The sequence below is a fragment of the Pantherophis guttatus genome, chromosome 6 (assembly GCF_059756535.1).
Source record: "Pantherophis guttatus breed Tessera chromosome 6, ASM5975653v1, whole genome shotgun sequence".
Taxonomy (NCBI): Eukaryota; Metazoa; Chordata; class Lepidosauria; order Squamata; family Colubridae; genus Pantherophis; species Pantherophis guttatus.
Window position 1 is genome coordinate 25486783 of NC_142068.1, and position 20241 is coordinate 25507023.

The 20241-nt window shown below is 37.5% G+C and overlaps 1 protein-coding gene across 2 annotated transcripts in view; it reads right to left on the reverse strand.

Moving 5' to 3' along the window:
* The window catches only part of KCNAB1 (potassium voltage-gated channel subfamily A regulatory beta subunit 1), a 138397-nt gene that overhangs the window by 65654 nt on the left and 52502 nt on the right, over positions 1-20241 (reverse strand). For both annotated transcript variants that reach the window (XM_034439152.3, XM_087872551.1), the window contains exon 2: positions 1299-1342. In XM_034439152.3, the coding sequence (XP_034295043.1) occupies positions 1299-1342 (44 nt within the window). The remainder of the gene's footprint in view (positions 1-1298; positions 1343-20241) is intronic.

The window sequence follows — 20241 nt, forward strand, 5'->3', positions numbered from 1 at the left end:
GTATGTTACTTTGAACTGATCAAAGAATAAACCACAGCCTAGCACTTCCAACATTTACTGGGAGTAAAACTTTTAGAATGCCTAGTTAAGTATAGTCAAGCCACTATGGTCCCAACCTATTTTGAAAGTGCTACACCAGGAAAGGCTGGAATAGGCTTTCTTCCTCTCCAAATCCTTCATGACTTGTTTTCTCACAAGTAAGATTTGAATCTATAGGTAATATGATTGCTTTTCAAATTATTCCTATTTTCATTTGTGAGAAAGTACATTTATTAAGAATTTCTTAACATTATGATAATTGCAGGGCAAATCATATATTCAATGCATTATAATACTGCATGGCAAGTATTGAATCTGGAAATAAATGAAGATGATGGTTCTAAAAAACAAAAAACAAAAACAAGCATATGAACCACTTAGGAACATCTCCCTTTAGGAGACAATTTCTGTCTATAGAACAGTTTTGTAGAAGTATGAATCTGACTTCATGTCAGATGAAGCATCCTGCATGCACACAAATCAAATTAAATATCGAACATATATGTGTCTGACTTTTTGTCATCTAGCCAGGCACTCCTTGAAACACATTTATCCATTCAATTTATTTTGCCTTTTTACTTGAACGGCATTCATGTGATGAATTAGTGCCTGTCTTTCCCAAATCAATATACAGTAGGTGCAGGGGTGAAATCTACTTACCATCCTTACTGGTTCGGAAGTGCATGCGCCTCCTGCGCACGCTCACTTTGCTTGCATCACGTAAAACATTACTTCCTGGTTAAAACCAGGAAGTAATGACACCCGGGCGGCAATCATTACTGGATCGCCAAACCACAGAGAAAAATCGCTATCAGATCAGGCGATCTGGTCCGATCCAGGAGCATTTCACCCCTGAGTAGGTGGCTCAGGAATAATGAAAATTATAGTCCAACCTATGGAGAAGCCAGTAAGCTGCATCTAAGCTATAAATGGTCAAGCTGCCTAGCTCCCAACTTGGGAAATGGGTGAAATCTTTTCATTGGAGACAATAAAAGTACAATAAATAGTTAACAACTGATCTTACTACTGTGACACCAAGAAACACAAACACAGTGAACATGCTTATAGGATAATACTATCACGAGTCTATTTTGATTGTCTAACATGGAAATGCAACACCACTATGATTTTGTACAGAAATAATTTTCACAGTATTTTATTCAGTTACTTATCTGGCATTAACATCAACAAAGTTATGCAAATTAACCAGTTTCTCCAACAAATATACACAAAGACACTCTGAAATATAACATACTCACCCAATCCCAAACAAGAAACTCTTAATCCAGATTTCCCAAGGTTTCTAGAATTAAAATAAGAGTATAATTAGCATCAAATAGCAAATCAATCCAGCAAAAACCTGTTATCTCAACTTGTTACCTACCATATTTCAATTATATGCAAATGATAGTCTGTGCTAATCATGTGTATCCAAATATAGAGCCCTGTGCCTATACCTATTCTGAAGTTTCCCAATGCACACATCCAGATGTATAAACAACAGCAGATGAGGGGGGCAACACAATATTTAGACTTATCATATCTCATTCTCTGAAAAGGTGGTTCACATTCATTCTGGCAAGGAAGTATCTTTCATGTATTATTTACTTATGAAATATATTTCTGTTGCCTATTAACAATTTTCTCTGAGCAACTTATAAGTAAATGAAAATACAATCAATACTTTATGTGAAGCTAAAGTATTGATTGTATTGGAGCCATGGTATAGTTTGTTTGGAGCCATGGTGGCGCAGTGGTTAGAATGCAGTATTGCAGGCTAATTCACTGTCAATGCCATGAGTTCGATTCCATCAATCCTGACCAGCTCAAGGTTGACTCAGCTTCCCATCCTTCCAAGGCTGGTAAAATAAGGACCCAGTTTGTTGGGGGCAATATGCTGACTCTGTAAATTACTTAGAGAGGGCTGTAAAGCACAACGAAGTGGTATATAAGTCTAAATGCTATTGCTATTATTTAAACTGTATTAACAAGTTGTATGAACCCTGTTAATGCAGTTTGTAAACCATGATTTATGGTTTACTATCTACATGAATTATTATTATGGCAAGCTTACTCAGCCTATAAGGCAATGGAGGGAACTGAAGTATGTGACGCAGCATCTGCCAGTAATTTGGATAGAAAGTAGGTAGTTTTGGGGGGGGGATTTTGTTTTTTGTGATGCTATGATTTACTTTGCTAAAAAAAAAAAAACAGCTTTTCACTGAAACTAATCAGAAGGAATCAATTACAGTTGCCCCAAAATCTTATTATAAGATTTTGTTGTGGGAAAAAATTCAGGGGAAAAACAATATCTAGTTTTGGGTCCTACTTCAAACACTACATTAAGGAAGCCTTAACCTGAAGACTAAATTACTACACTGTAGGAGAGTAACATACAGTCCTTGGAATGATTACACATTAATATATAAACATAATTCTAACAAACAAGGAAACCCTCCAATTTCCCTCCATCTCAGAAATCAAATAGAATATAAATCACTTCCAAAACTCTCCCCCAAAGACCTAGGACCTAGGTCAGTGATGGCTAACCTTTTTTCCCTCAGGTGCCGAAAGTGTGTATGTGTGCGCGATAGTGCATATGCGTGTGCCCACACTCATAATGCAATGCCCCCCATATCCCCCGTACCCCCTGCGCAGGCACGTATGATCCCCCATGCCCTGTTTTGGGCCTAGCAGGCCTCCCTGAAGCCTCTAGAGGCCAGAAACGGCCCATTTCCGGACTTCCAGGATCCCTGTTTTTCGCCTCCCAGAGCCTCCGCGCGAGCCCTGTACTTATTTGGCATCCAAAATGGGCTGCATGGAGACTCCTGGGAGGGGACAGGTGGCATCGTCAGGGCCAGCCAAAAATCAGATGGCCGGTGCACGCGCATGCGTGGCGGAGCTGACCTAGGGCAACATCTCGCGTGCCGGCAGAGATGTCTCCGTGTGCCACCCGTGGTACGTGTGCCATAGGTTCGCCATCACGGACCTAGGTGAATGAAACTTGTCTTCTCCATGAGTGTGTGTCTCTTGAAAAAGCACTCTTGGGTTGTCCACTCCCTGATTTGAGACTATTTTATGTCAAGAGTCCAATAAAACTTTTCAATAGTCTCTCACTGTACCTCTACTGACTAAGCATCCAAAGAAGGGGCCCTAAGAAGACTTGGTCCAGGTTAGCTATATCTGGAAAGAGCTTTGAGGCAACCTGGTGCTAAATCATCCAGTAATATAAAGTTAATATAACTTAAATTCACAAGGTATGAAGTAGTTGGTGCTGCATGTAGTTTCTTTGCTTGCCAGAGAAACTCAATTATTCACAGACAGCCAGACCTGGAATATGCACTTCCAGGAGGTAGAGAAGTTCTTTGTCACATGATCACCCTGTCAAATTACCATAACCTTCTCAAATTTCCAGAAAACCTTAGGTCCTTTTAAACGTGAGGACAGAAACTGACAAGCTGTGCACCAATGCTGAGAAAACAATAAGGATTCCTTCCACCTTCCCAACAGCCTCAACATTAAATTTAGCGGAATGTCTGAGAAAGAGGAAATCCACAAAAAGTGGAACAGATGCTTCAGACAGCATTATTCTGGGAGGAAAAAAGATTAAAAAGTCTAGCAGGAATTCGTATTAGATTTTTTCTTTTCTTTTTCCTGCACGTGGAAAAATGGTCTCTCTTTGTTTGTAGAACATAGGAAACTGTGTTTTATGTTGTCTATGCAGCATACCTCAGGCTACTCATGGGAATATTCTTTTTCTTTCAAGCCTCTTGTGCACAGTAATATTAATTTGGAACTCTCTGCCCCATCTCTTGTTTAATGGAGGCTTTGGGACAGAAATGAGTTATTGGTAGAAGACCAGCAACATCTTATGATCTACTGGGAGCATTACACTGTCTTTTGCATAGTTTCTGTTTTTAATCAAGGAGCTCTTTTACATAATCCAAACAGCTTTATAATTATCTCCTTCCCTATTGAAAGTCTGCATTTTTAAAATTCTAAGTTGAAAGTATTGTTATATTTCACCTTTTTTTTAAAAAAAAAGTTGAATTTTGGTTATATCCCATGAGTTCCTCAATCTACCAAGGAAGCACTAAATCCTCCAGCAGAATGAAGGCTGCATTGTATAATAATGTTTCTTTCTTTTTTCCTCCTCCTCCATCCTCCCGACCCTAACCCAAGGGAGTGGCAGCAAATGGCAACAAGTAGTAGTCTACAAATACACAAAACATAGTTCAAACAGCAATACCCTCCCCACAAATAATAAACCTAAATATTAATATACAAAAAAATATTCCCATCAGGAAACGCAAAACTCTTGAGAAACACTCATTTGGGTTTTGTTGTAAACCCTTAACTGCAAGAGTTTACATTGACTAATGGCAGTTATGCTGGGGTGGATTCAAATTGGGAATCTATGTCACAAATGAGCCCCAAGTATAGTTTCTTATAAAGGACATAAGGATAGACCAATGAACTATTCTTATGAAAATTGGAATGGGGTGATTTCCCCACAGACTTCAGAGAAAAATATTAAAATTACACAGCATAAATCAGTGGTGGGTTGCTACCAGTTCGCGCCGGATTGGGCGAACTGGGGTGGCGGCAGGAGGCTCCGCCCACTGGCCTGGACACTTCTGCGCATAAGCATCACGTAAGCATGTACACATGCACGAGTGAACTGGTAGCGACAGATTTTGAAACCCGCCCCTGGTGTAAATTACCAAAAGTTATTTTTTTAAGTAGATGGACAATTTAGAGCTTGTTGACAAGAATATATATTTTTCTGAAAGACATAGATCCTTTTCAGGAATAGATATTATTTGGATTTTGAGGAATTTGGCTATTGAAGTTTATAAAATTGAGATATTAGCAAATACTTTTCTAGATCATAATCCAGTAAGTGATTTATAAAAGAACACTTAGATCTTTCGGGTGAAAGAAAAATGAAATGCCGTTACAGAAAGAACCAATAGTGGAGGACTGTAAAAGAGTTTTTTTTTCTTTTTGAATATAATTTAGATAAAGGTACTGATGTAAGAATGGTTTGGGATGCCAGTAAAGCTTTCATTAGAGGTTTTGATATAACATAACAGTGAGTTCAGAACAAACAAGAGAAAATACAAGCTATTTTAGTTGAGATAAAAAGAAAAGAATAAATGATATTTCCAGAGAAGATAAATGTTTCTTAACAAATTAAGCTTTTGTAGTGACAATTATCTATGTTAACAGTGAGAAATAGAAGCAAATGAATTAGGCAAAGCAAAAAAAAAATGAGTTTGCAAACAACCCAGGGAAATGGTTAGAGAAAAGAAAAAGAAAAGAAAAGAAAATGATATTAAAATTACAAGAGGGAGATATGGCATTAACAGATAATGTGATTATGCAAAAAGCATTCCATCAATATTACTCAAAATTATACAAAGCACAATGATTAGTGAGTAATTTCGTAAGTGAGTAAGGAATCCAGATGTGCCCTAAAACTCAGAAAATCACTAGCTAATGTTTGTAAAGTTCTAGATTGGGGAGCTTTGGCGTAAAACATTGTCTTTCATGGACTTTTTTTTTAAAAAAATAAATTTTAGCAACCCTCCAACTATAGAAATGGTGAAGATGTACCAAAACTCCAATTACTTTCTGCTCTCGGTAACTGCAAAGAATTGCATACAGACTAAAATTCCTAACTTGCATCGTCATCATCATCATCATCATTTTAGCCACTGTCTATCCACTGCAGGATGAATCCCTCTTCCTCATGTTTCCAACCAATACAGTCCTAAGCTTTCTTTTGCCAATTGGGCCCGCAGTACTTGCTTATGTCACTGATCCAATATGTTTTATGTCTCTTTGGTGGATGCTTTTTATCAAGTGAAATACATTCTATGACTGCCTCGGTCCACCTGCCATCAGTTCTTCTTGCTATGTAATCAGCCCATTTCCATTTCAATTCTTTTTCTCTCTGGATGATATCGTATATTTTCATTTGTTCTCTTATCCAAGTGCGGGTCTTTCTATCTTGTCTTGTAATGCCAAACATGCATCTTTGTGTTACTCTTCGCTTTTGTATTGATTGTGAGGTTAGTGTCCATGTTTCACCGGCATATGTTAGAGCAGGTAGATCACACTAATTGAAAACATTTCTCCTCAGGTGTAGGGGGAGGTTGTTCTTGAAAATTATGCTTAGCTTGCTGAATGCCTGCCAACAACATTTAACACTGCATTCAATTTCTTTTATTGTATCACCTTCCACTGAGATCCGTTGGCCAATGTATATGTAGTAATCTACTGTGTCTAGTTTTTCTCCATATATATATATATATATTATTTCTTTGGTAAATTTATTACACATAACCTAGCTCTTTTGCAGGTTTATTTTTAAGCCATATTTTTCTCCTGCTTTATGCAGCTCTTGTATGTGTCTTTATAGCTCTTCTTGGTCTTGTGAGAAGAGAACAACATCTTCTGCAAATCTTAAGTGATTTAAATAGGCGTCATTGATTTTTATTCCATCTTGAATCAATATATTGAATATAGAAAGAAAAATCACAACCTGCAAATAGAAGTAGAATGTCTGTGGTAAAAGAAAGCAAAGATAGTACTAACAGTCATAGGTGTCTTGGATGCAATCCCAAAACATCTGGAGAACCACTAGAACACCACTGACATTGACAAAATCATCATCAATCCTCTGCAAAATGCAGCTTTACTTGGAATGGCTTACATCCTGCGGCGATACCTTTATCATCATGAAATAACAACATCTGCCTATCGATAGGTAGACAAACATACCAAACCCAGACTGAACACCTGGCTGACTATGCGACCAACTGTGTAATAATGCCTTCTGAAATTGTAACAAATATCTCCTAAGCAATTGCACAGTAGAATCAGACAAGATTCCATCAGGTAACAAAGATTAAATTTTACACCTTAAATGTGGAAACTTACATTAAAAAAAAAAAAAAAGCCAAGTGGAATACTTTCACTGTTCACCAAAATGCCTTCAAAGATCAGATAAGTTTCATCTTCTTTGAAATAAAATTCCATAACCTGAGCATTGACATGGAAAATGTTCTGCCCCACAAAAATAATTTGGTGATAGCAGTGGTGGGTTTCTACCGGTTCGCTCCGGTTCATGCGAACCAGTAGTGGCGGTGGCGGGAGACTGTGCCCACCCGCCTGGACATCATCACAGATGCTCTGCGCATGTGCAGAAGGGCTGCGTGCAAGCAAAGAGCATGCACACACACACATGCTCCTGATTCCGAACCAGTAGCAAAAGTAAGTGGAACCCACTACTGGGTGGTAGACATAAAAAGGACAAGATCAGTTGCAAATGGTTTCTTGTTTAATCTGTGTTTGAGACAGTAGCGGTTAACAGCTTGACTTGTTCATTTCTGCCCGTTATGCAGATAGTTAAAGACTCAGATAATGAGAAGGAAGCTGATGGGAATCTTTTGGCATACTTTGGCATGCATCTGAGTTCTTAATAGAACAGGAGCTGATTCCACATTAGCAGATGGCATCCTTTTTTTGTATTTTTAAAGTGGAGATTTTTCCAGCAGACTGTTAATTACATCAACAATCTAAATGCATTAACACTTGTTTGTTATGTGACTGTCACACTTTTTAAATGGAAAAACAGGCATAGCATTGTAGAAGCTGATAAACATCCTAGTTTTGAGTTCTTTGTCACTGCTGCATCTCTCTCTCTCTCTCTCTCTCTCTCTCTCTCTCTCTCTCTCTCTCTCTCTCTCTCCCTCCCTCCCTCCCTCCCTCCCTCCCTCCCTCCCTCTCTTTCTTCTTTGATAATTTATAGCCATATTGACAAAGACCAATTAGAGTTTGAATATGTTTCGGCTTCATCCATTCATGTCTTTGTGCTTCCGCATTATTTCTGCTTTGTGCTTCAACAGATGGATAGGTGGGAGGTGGAACACCTGAATTTTGCCTTTCTGCTTAGCCTCATGAGGGACAGCTTGCTTAAATTTGGTGCTGCAGGAGTGGTTCCTACACTTCAGTTTGAATATATTCATTGAGTACAGCGTTCAGGTAGTAGCCCTGGCATTTCATGTCAAAGGGGTTCTAGGTTAACCTGATATTTTGGCTACATCAAGGAATTCTTTAGAGTCCTCACTGCTTTGAACTGCATGACCTTGATTATTGCAGTCATTTACTTTCAAGGTTTAAGAGCTATTATTGCTCTGTTGCAGTACTGTTGCAGTACTGAGAGAGGGAAGATTAATCCTTACTGGAAACATGAGGCACGCTGAAAAGATGCTTGGATCACAGCCACTGTTCTGGACAGCTACTCAAAGGATATTAATCGTCAGCTAAAGCTGAGCCATTTCAAATCTTTGATTTGGATCTTTAAACCTGTTCTCAAAGTAGATGCAATTTAAGCACAGCCACTGAAAAATAACAAAGTTTTCCCCATCAGATTCCATTTTTTTAAAAAAAAAGTTTTCATATGTCTTTATTGGGTTACCTTTTAAAAACAAATTCAAATAAAATAAAAGTATTTTTATATATCTTCTACTACTACATACATTTTTAAATGATTTTGACTAGCAATTTATACACATATGCAGAGAAAGTACATAAACATGTACACACACACACACACACACACACTTATACATACACACTGGCACATTTATGATTACCAAAATGTGGTTTTATGCAGACTTCCTTCTAATTCATAATATGTTTAACTGGAAAATTCCATTGCAAAATGATGTTTAAGGGATTAACTGCATTTAGGATTATCCAGGGAGCAAGTATAAAACTACTCCGTGTGTGTATGGGGTGTGTGTGGATCTTTCCTGCAATCCAAAGGTATCTTGATTTTTATTTATTTTTTTAGCAATATGACAGCTATAGCTAAGAATAAATTGAGAATATTTACCAGTTGGCATAAATATTGTTCAACTTTTTTTTTTTGGCTTAGTAGGAATCTGTCTAATATTGTAACTGTTTAACCCGTTTGCTTACAAATAATCTGAATGTGTTGTTGAGACATGAAAATGATAGCTCAAAATAGCTTTAAAATGTGTAATTTTGCAGTTGCTTCTTGAACTCTTATATGGTAAAAGGAATAAAAAGTATTAACTGGAGCCAACAGGAAGGAGAAGTCTGTTGGTGCCATGAAGGTACACTTATCCACTTTTTTAGCTTTTTAACTTTGATACTGTAACCCTATCTTTTAACTCTGCTTTTTCTTAGTATTTATTTATGCCTTTATACATTGTGACATGTTTTTAATTTAAATTGCCCAGAGTCACTTAGGTGAGATTGGCAATATAAAAATATGATGAATGAATGAATGTGAATTTAGATTTTTAGATTCTCACAAATTCTCAAAGAACTGTTTTAGTCTGTCTGATATCTTTAAAGCATAATTAATAACACCCAAATCCTGAAATAACTAGAAAAGCGTTTGGCAGGGCATCCTTTTGAACAAATGGCAGATAAAGGTGAATTACAGAAACCATTTCCAAATCAATTATGGAGAAACGTAACTAACGAAGAAAATGTTTACAATTTGGGGAGAAGTTTTATATCAAGCTTTTAAACAAAGTTTGCAAACAAGCTCTGAAAATTCTTGCTTATTACTCAGTAATGCTTACATAAAATTTCCTTTAAGAATTTTGTTTCACTTTTTTAAATCTCTGAAAGGGAAAAAAAAAACATTGATCTTGATAATCACTCAGCACACCAGCACATTTGGATGATTATGCATTGTTAATAGACATTAAATCTTATTGTCAGCTCTAAAACAAGTATGTTGCATAACATTCTGCAAAAAAATACCATTTGCAGGTGAAAAACATTTAGCTTCACCTTGGAAATGCTGGAAAAAACTCATTTACACTTATTTAAAGTACATGGCAGAAACTACATTTCAAAACATTATGTTACTACGCATTAAAAATTAAGCAATTTACAGCATGCTCGTTTTTTAATGTAATGAAAACAATCAGCAAATAATCTAACTCCTTCAGCTGCTAGTCATCATAATGGTGCATTATAAATTAGCATAATAAAAGATCTTAGTTCAGACAAGGGGTGACTGATCAAGAATTGGTAGCTACCCAGGGTGGTCTTTTATGCCCTTTTGGAAACAAACTCTAAACCAGAAGGCCAAATAAGTTGGCCCTGTTGCAACTCTACGTCTTAAAATATTCACTGAGCAAATAGGGCAGTGATGGCTTAACTTCTCTGGACTGAGTGCACAAACCCCCAAAAAGCAATGCACTTGTGGCCCCCGCACATGTGTTCTGCGCCTGTGCATGCACCCTCTCCGCACATGCGCAGGCATGCAGCGCAGCCCCCACATATGCGCCCCTTACCATGCATGTGTACGGCCCCTCACGCATGGCCCCACACGTGGCCTGCCTCTGTGCATGTGCACGTGGCCCCCCCACACATCCCCCACCTGTGCACACATGTGTGCATCCCTCTTACCCACGCATGTGCAGCAGAGACCAAGACCAGCTGGCCAGCAGGAGGCGCACACCAGAAGGGGCGCTGCATGCCATCTCTGGCATGCATGCCATAGGTTTGCCGTTACAGAAATAGGGATTCAGTTAAGGCAATGTTTCTCAAATTTGGCAACTTGAAGTACTTCAACTTCCAGCAAGGCTGGCTAGGGAATTCTGGGAATTGAAGCTGGCACTTCTTTAAGCTGCCAAGGTTGAAAAACACTGGTGCTTGCTGCTTTTTTTTTTTTGTGTCAGAAGCAATGAGGCACTTCTAGGTTGAAAGGATTAACAATGACATTGTCATTGCCCAGGGGATGTCCAGTTGGGGGCTCCTTTCATGACCCCATTAATTGCCTATCAAAGTGGTACCTATTTATCTACTCAGGTTTGCATGTTTTTGAACTGGTAGGAGCTGGAGTGAATGATGGGAGCTCACCCCATCACACAGCAGTACTTGGGTATCAAACGCAGGCTTGCTGATTGTCAGTGCAGCATTCTAACTAGGTGAGCTACCACACTCCCTAACACCGAGTTAATGCATGCTAACCAAATAATTTTTATAGTGTCAAGTACTTAAATATTAAATATTTGAGGTGGCCCTTTTTTATTCAAAACAATATAAGCTTGTCTTTAAAATTATTAAGTTGGATAAACCACTATCTAAAAAGCATATGTGGGATCATGTTCTCATAAAACACATGCATATGTACATAACCATGAAATACAGGTAATCTCTCTACTCTGTCATTTATTTCATTACATTTGGTAATTATCAACACTGAGCCATGTAAGGAAAGCCATGTAAGGAAAGTAAAGCATTTAATATTTAAAATAAGATGGCAATTAACTTCTGGGAGGTTAATCACTTTTAGAAGACTACAGTAAGGATGATTTGGTGTACAGTTGGAGAAAGAACAATAGAGTAATGAAATGGTCCCCTATAATTTATTTATTAAAAGCATTTAAAACCACATGTTGTTAAAAATCCATGGACATGTACAACAATGATTAAAACGGACAATAAATATAAAAAAGGGGGAGAGAAGTAATTAATTCCCTGGAGTAGTAAGATAAAAGATTCCCTATTTCTCTCTCTTTCTGCAGACAATTAACAAGAGAAAGTTTATTTCCAATGGGAAAAAGCACTCATTCATGCAGGAGAAGAAAACTAGTGATCAGCATTTGGGAAGATTTTATTAGTGCTAGCAAAGAAAACACCGGGACCACAGCCATCCATCTCAGAATCCCAAACTACCCATAGTCTAATGAGATGAAGAAACAAGTTTGTAATTCTTCCCAATAATTAATGCTAAATATATATTCCTTATGTAGATGATATTCATAGAAGGTGATATAGTAGTAGATCCAATCACACTTGGCCTTCTCCTTCTCCTCCATTCATAGTATATTTTAAAGACCACAAAACAATAGTAAAACAATCAAAATATGAAAAAAAGCCAACAAACTGGATTTTGTAGCAAAGCAATTTGGTTTATATAAAATTATATATCTTACAACACAGTGATAAAGAATGCAAATGACTTGGCTAACTATTTGCAGTTGGTCCCTGCCAATAACATCCTTCAGACCATTCATAGAGAGAAAGAAAACAAATGTATTAAATGTAAGTACATTTAGGAAATGCTCCAAGATCCTCAGAATACCTCAGAGGTGGTATTCAGCAGGTACTGACCAGTTCTGGAGAACCGGTAGCGGAAATTTTGACTGGTTCAGAGAACCGGTAAATACCATCTCTGACTGCCCCTGCCCCCATCTATTCTCTGTTTCCCAAGTCCCAGATGATTGGGAGTAACCTTCCCCTGGAGTGGGTGGGAATGGAGATTTTACAGTATCCTTCCCCTACCATGTCCACGAAGCCATGCCACGCCCACCAAGCCATGCCCACAGAATCAGTAGTAAAAAAATTTGAATCCCACCACTGGTAACCCTACAGTATTGCTTGAATTTTCCATTTGTCCAGCAATGATGAAAATTCCGACTGGAGAACTGGACTGAAAAGAAAGATTGGTGTATATCCAAGGATTATGTAGACTGATAGCGATGGTTGCCCTATTCCAGATTATTCTTCCTGCCTCAAAAGTTACTAATATAAAACTAAATACAATTAATCCTGGTATTGTTCCCTGATCCTAGATTAGCATAACAACTGCTCTATCTGAGATTGAAAAATTCTGACTTTGGGAAGCTCATAAAGGGAAGACACTTGTACCAGCCATTGAGCTAGTCTAACTCCCTTCTATTGTAAACAGAAAAGGAAAGAGAAAAAAGTTGAATTACAATTGCAATTATTTTCCATTTGAGTGTGCTTTTATGTTTTTAGCAATATACAGTAAATTGTGGGCTAATGTCAGATAATGGCATAAAAATAAATAAATGAAATATTTATTAAAATCATACTGTATTTCTAAATTTACACCTACACATATCAATCAACAGAAACAATTTTATACTATTTTATGTCCCCTTCTTTACATTGATGCATTTCTTCTTTTACTGGCAGAGAAGAAGTGGCGAATAAATTTTGATAGGCTCAATAACCGACAGAGATTTTGGAACCTGAGCCAGCGATTTTGTAGTATAAATAGCAATAGCATTTAGACTTATATACCGCTTCACAGCACTTTACAGCCCTCTCTAAGCAGTTTACAGAGTCAGCATATTGCCCCCAACAATCTGGCTCCTCATTTTACCCACCTCGGTAGGATGGAAGGCTGAGTCAACCTTGAGCCTGGTGAGATTTGATCTGCCAAATTGCAGGCAGCCAGCAAGCAGCAGAAGTAGCTGCAGTACTGCACTCTAACCATTGTGCCACCGTGGCTCTCTAAAGTTAATATATTCAGTGAAGGGCATATTTTCAGGTCTCAAATCCCTGCCCAGATACATCCTTCCAACTCTTCTTTCTTTCTCAACCTTACCTCTATGGTTCTCTTTCTCTCAGACAAAAGGAAAAGGAGGAAAAAACTTTCCATTGCAAAAAAGGCACATTGACAGAAGCTATAAGGAATTAACAAGTGCTATTTTTTAATTCTGTAAACAAAACCAATGACATTTCTGTAGATGTACAGTAGAATGAAGGAACAGTTTTCTTTCCTTTTATCATTGTAACAAGGTAAAGTAAGAAAGAAATCAACAACAACAACAGGGGTCTGGATTAGTGTAAAGCAAGGGAGTACAGTATGGGAATAGGCTGCGAAAGCAGGTAGTTATGTAAACAGTTGGATATCAAAGATAAAGAACAGGTGCTAATAAAGAGGAACCAATTCTTAGAAAGGAAAGTCAGACATTGCTTGATTGGCCACACAAGGGACCCTCAACAGATGGGAAGAGTAAGAAGCAGGAGAATGTCCAATCAGGATCTTCTGTGGTCACAATATGGACAGAATGCCACCACCACCAATCCACTGCAATCCAAACTTGAATTTTGAATGCTGCCTTTAGAAACACGCAGAAGCAGCACAGGAGACCAATAGCTTAAGCTAAATTGTGGATCTGTCATGAGACCTAGTGCCATTGATAATATAAGCTGTTGAAATATATCACTGTGTATATGAATACAGCCTTTCTGGGCGAAACGTTCTATCATTTATTGCATTTCTAAGAATAACCAAATACACATTGCAACTGTAATTTTTCCTCTAAGCTCATAAAGATATTTTACCACCAATCTGCAGCATAAAATAGTGCTGAAGGTCTCACAACTGTAAAATAGATGGGACTGGTAGCAGAAATAACCACATTGCTGGATATGATTTGTTTTTTTTTAAATCCTGTTTAGGACTAACATACAAGTATGTCTGAACTGGAATCTTTCCATCCATGAATACATGCATATATCAGACCTCCAGTTGATGTTGTGGCACTATCGGATGCAAAAAGCAGGGCTCCGCAAACTTGTGTTGAATCCCTTCATTGGAGGGCCCCATAAGGGGCTAAAGTCACCCTGTAGGGGTGATGAAGAGTGGAGGCGTTCCTTGCAGGTCACCAAGAGCGGCGGCTCTCCTGCTTGATCCAGGGCTAATTCCCTCTCATCCAACGACGAAGAGGAGAGGCAGCCATTATGGCTGCCGTAAAGTGGGGCAGCCGAAGAAACAAAGACTGTGCTGGAGCGGTGTGTGAACAGTGACTGGAATTGGGTGAAGTGATTTTTTTTTCTACTTGAAACCTACCCTAAAGAAAATAAACTCTGGAAAAGGGCTTTGAAAAGTTTGTTTAAGCAGCAAACAATTACAGAGGGAAAAATTATAGACCCGAAAGAAAAGAAAAAGATATTAAGAAGAAAACGCCTGGAGGTCTGCTGTGCTACCCATTGCTTTATACTTATTTATTCCATGACTACTGGAGCTCTAACGTTGAAAATATAGAAGACATCAAAGTAAAGTGATTTTTAAATATCAGGAGTTATGATTGAATTTATAGTGGGGACTTAAAGAGACATTTAGAAATTTTCCTGGATTATCTAAAAAGAGCCAAACTGACTAACTATGGGACATATAGAACCATATTACTGTATTTCTGGAGGAGCAATACCAGGACTGAGTGAATGGTTTCCAGGTCGACTTTCTGAGGGCAAAAATAATTGAGACTCTGGGGCAGTGATAGAACATTGACAGATTACTGAACGATATTTGGATTTATCAAAAAAGAAGGCAAGATGTTTCAGCAGGGGGAAATAAGTGGGTTGCAAAAAGAATTGGTGGCAATGTTTCAAAGCATTCAGGATACCATGACAAGGAATTACAGGGAGATAATGGACTTAATGAATAACATAAATGGGAAGTTAGAAAGTGCTCCACAAGAGATAATGAATAATGATAAAAAAGCCCAGGAAATAGAGGAGACAATGGAGAGACCAGGGGAAAAGACAGAACTAAATAAACAAACAAAACAAGAAAAGGGAGAAGGTAATAAAAACTTATGAAGCAATTCAGGGAAAATACGTGCTAACAAATGATCCTAGATAAACAGAAAGATATCTTTGAAAAGAAAATGGAGAGTTGGGCAGATCCTCTGGAGGTTTGGCAACAAAAGATAGTAGAGTTGGAAGAAATATTTAAATTAAACAGGAAAGACGTAGATATAGAAGAAGACCCAAGGAAGGAATGTGGGAGGCAAGTTAAAAAATGAATAAGAATTGAAATATTAAAATGGACAAGAGATGACGGCTAGAGGAAATGTTTTGTAACATAAGATTGGCTTTATTAGGAGCTAGAATAGAGGCAGACACAAGAAATAGGGGAAATATTATTATGCATTTTTTAATATAATATATTAAAAATAATAGCTAGATATAAAGATTAGATGTTGAAAGATGGTGATACTATGTACATTCTACTGATATTCTTATTGTTATTAGAATGGGGGACTAAAATGTGGAACAATTAAATAATGAAGGTTTATATTTTAATACAAATATGTATAAGAATATTATAATTACATAAAAGTATGATTTAAATAACAAATAATATTAATACTATCATTACTAATTGTATTCAAGTGAATGATACCCAGATGCCCCACTGTTCATGTATTGATATTGATGTATATATTTTTTAAATATATTAAAAAAGAAAAAGAAAACATGCATATATCAGCTAATGTATCAATATGCAATATGTACAATACACTGCAACAGGGCATGTATTTATTGCAGAAAAGGATTTGATTCTTTCTGGAAAAACCTCAAGTAAATCATATTTATAAGGTACTTATTAAACACAAGAATGTTTGATTCTGACTTAGAACTTATTATGGCTGTTCCCTTTTTCCAAATAAACAAAAAGGAGAGAAGAACTGCAGATATCAAGGAATAATGCAACACAAGGCACAGAGCCCTCTACAAGACAACATAGAAGTACAAAGATGGTGTATGCAGAGTCAATGAGGTAACACTACCTGTTAAGAATATTCAAAGAAGTGTAAGAGTGAAGCCACTTTATTATTTATTACTACTAACTGTGTTAATATCTCAATCTTTTCTCTGACCACTGAAAACAACACATATCGATGTATCCTCTCAATTCATCCCACATTTTTATGAGAAAAATTGGGCTAAGGGAGAATGACTGACACAAGTCATTCAATGAAGTCCAAGGTCAACTTCCAAGTCCCAAATCTGGACTTCCATCTATTACCATTACCCACAAAGATGAGGGGGGTCAAACTATTTTCTAAAGCACCAGAAGACAAGACAAAAAATAATAGATGAAAACTAATCAAGGACAGAAGCAACTTAGAATTACGGAGAAATTTCCTAACAGTGAGAACAATCAACCAGTAGAATAGCTTGCCATCATAGGCTGTGGATGTCCCATCACTGAAGACTTCCAGAAGAGACTGGAAATGGTATAGGGTCTCCTGTTTGAACAGGGGGTTGGACTGTTATTCTGTGTTCTAAATAAGAACCAGTTCAAACTAGACCCAGATATACAGATTCAGACCTAGATATACAGATGTAAAGTTGTATATCTACAGAAGTACATTTAGTTAAAATCGCTTTGATGCTATGGCAGAGCAAGCAAAAAACCCCCCCCAAAAAACTAAAGCCCCAGCCAAAAGTCTATGTGTATTGTATTAATGATCAATAAAATGGTTATGGCAACTGTAGTTGAAAAATACATAAATACCTTTCACTCTTCTTGGCAATAAAATATAAATATAGTCAGTTAAATATCAATTTCTACCTCTTCATAGCATTCAAAACCAGATACGTATTTCATTCTCTTATTTGTCCCTTGTGTCACTGGTGCAAATAGAGTTTGATTTCACAAGATTAAAAAGTTAAACTTGCCTCTGCCTTACCAAAAGGCACAGCTAAAAAAACTCTTGAAATGGTCAAGAGCAGGACTTGTAACAGCCCAAGAGCAGGACTGAGTACAAAATCCCTCCAGTGTATCTAAATGAGATTAGTAAATGGAAAGATGAGCTAACTAAAAAAAAAATACCACGCAGTGAGAATGACACACTGTCATGCCATGATTCTCCAAGAAATTAATCAAATGTGATAAAATTCATTCAAGGAAGAAACTTTCCTCTGGGGCCAAGTGTGATGATTTGTTAGAAAGATGTGTAAATGGGATAATTATTCATAGGCAGAAAGGCCTCATTCCTCTCAGTTTTATTTCAAAGTCTTGCACATCTCAAAGGGATTTTTGGAGAGACTTTTCTTAAAGCTTACTATTTCAATCAGAGAAACAGAGCACTTTTCATCTCAGTATGTTGTTTCTCCACTTATGTTCTTACAATGTATTAGAGCAGTGATGGTGAACCTTTTTGGCACCGAGTGTCCAAACCGAAACATACCTGAGCGTATGCACACTGGAGTGCCGAAAACCCGAAGACTAGCTGGCCAGCGTGCACATGCGCCATGCACATGCGCATCTGGTCTTCAGGTTTCCGGCATGCACACCGGCCAGCTGGTCTTAGTGCGCACCAGCACGCTGGCAACCCGAAAACCAGTGGCTGGTGCGCATGCATGTGCCAGAAACCAGAAGAGCAGCTGGTGATGGCACACGTGCCCGCAGAGAAGGCTCTGCGTGCCACAGGTTCGCCATCATGGTATTACAGTAACTTAGTCCTTTCTTGTGTTCTGGAGTTATAAATAAATATGAAGGGGCCAAAATGTGTATATTTGTGCTTTTAAAAATGTATGAGTCACTGGGAATAAGACTGCATATAAAATGTAAGAATAATAAAGGAAACAACAATAGTCTGGTGCACTTAAAAATATGCAAGAAATACCATTTGCCTGCAAGCAAGAACTAGACCGCAGAACAGACAAAGTGATAGGAAATGAAGAAGCTACAGTACTCTGGGATTTTAAAATTCAAACAGACAAGTACCTGCCACGTAAAACCCCAGACTTAGCAATTGTTGATAACAATGATAAAAAAGGCTGGACAGTGGACAATACAGTATGTGGAGACATCAAAACAGAAGAGAAAGAAATTGAGAAAATCACAAAATACAAAGGCATGCAAATAGAAGTAGAATAACTGTGGTAAAAGAAAGCAAAGATAGTACCAAAGAGAGATAGGTGCCTTGGATATAATTCCAAAACATCTAAAGAAACATTTGAGCAACATCAGCATTGACAAAATTATCATCAGTCAATTGCAAAAGGCAGCTTTCCTTGGAATGGTTTACATCTTGCAATGGGATCTTTAATATCATCAAAGAACTATCCCAGGTCCTTGGGAAAGACTTGATAGATAGATAAAAATGTCTAAACATCTGGTTGACTGTGTGATGAACCAGAATAATAAATTCAGTCTAAACAACTGGCTAACCGTGCGACCAACCATAATAATATCTGTGCATGGAAGTGGAATGCATTTTTCAAACACTAAAGAGTTCCTGAGGACAGTGAAAAAAACAACAATAATGTTATATCTCTATAATCTTTTCACCCAAACAAATTAACCTAACAGAATGTACATCATAGTGGATGATCAGAGGATTGCAGTCTAAGAGACACTTCAGAGGGTCTCTTTGAAGTACTGGCAATTTGTCAAATTTAACTTGACAAAGTACTCAGGATGATTCCTCTATATCAGCCTTCCTGAATTTGTGATTCTTTAGAGGTGTTGGATTACTGTTTCCATGGTTCTCAATCACTATGACCATGACAGTAGTTGTGAAACACATTTGGAGAATCTCCAACTAAAGAAGACTAACCTGTGTAACACCATATCACAGAGTAAACCAAGGATGACCATCATTTTGATGGCTGGAGTTAACACTTATCTTTGTGTAGAGCCATAGTATAGTAGGTACAAACATGATTCAAGATGGGAGGAGTTGCATTACAATTACATGCATACGTATGGCCAGGGTTTTCCACTTTGAAGAGAGCTATACGCTTCTTTGTTGTTGTTGTTTTTAATGATGCTAATCACAACGGGGTGAACTCCCGTTCCTTGTCCCAGCTCCTGCCCATCTAATAGTTCAAAAACATGCAAATTCAAGTAGATTAATAGGTACCACTTTGGTGGCAAGATAACAGCATTCCATGAGCCTCAACGTATAGTAATGCTGGCCACATGAAAAAGTCTTTGGACAACGCTGGCTCCCCTGGCCAAGAAACGGAGATGAGCACTATGCCCTTGAGTTGGGCACACCTGGACAAGGGAAACCTTTACCTTTGATTCTCTTTTAGAACATTATTAATTTTTGTGTATCTCTTGGCTCAAAATAAGAAGGCCCTATTTTTCCCAGTTCCAAATAGAAAGATTTTTAAGGGACCAGATGGTGCTCACTGAGAAAGACTATATGGCAGAAGGAATGGCACTGCAGAAAAACAGTTTTCAACCATTCACATGAATATTATACATACTAACATGTGAAAAAATGGGCAAACTGGGCAATGGGAATATATAGATAAACATGGCAGAGAGATAAAGATAAGAGAGTTACATCTCCAGCTATATATTTCAAGCCTGTAACTCAACATATTCAGTCAATTAATCAATCTATCATTCAATCAATTTATATAAACTTAGCCAAGTGACTCTGAACAGCTTACAATTCTAAAATTGATTTTTTTAAAAAATAAAACATAAAAGTCCTGAAACCATAACCAAAGCTTAAAATGTTTCATCGTGTTTGGTATTGTTACAGGGAAGGAATACCAACATGATAGCAATTTACAAATACAGGATCTTAAAAACTGTCATACAACTACTCTTTTTTGAAAATGAGA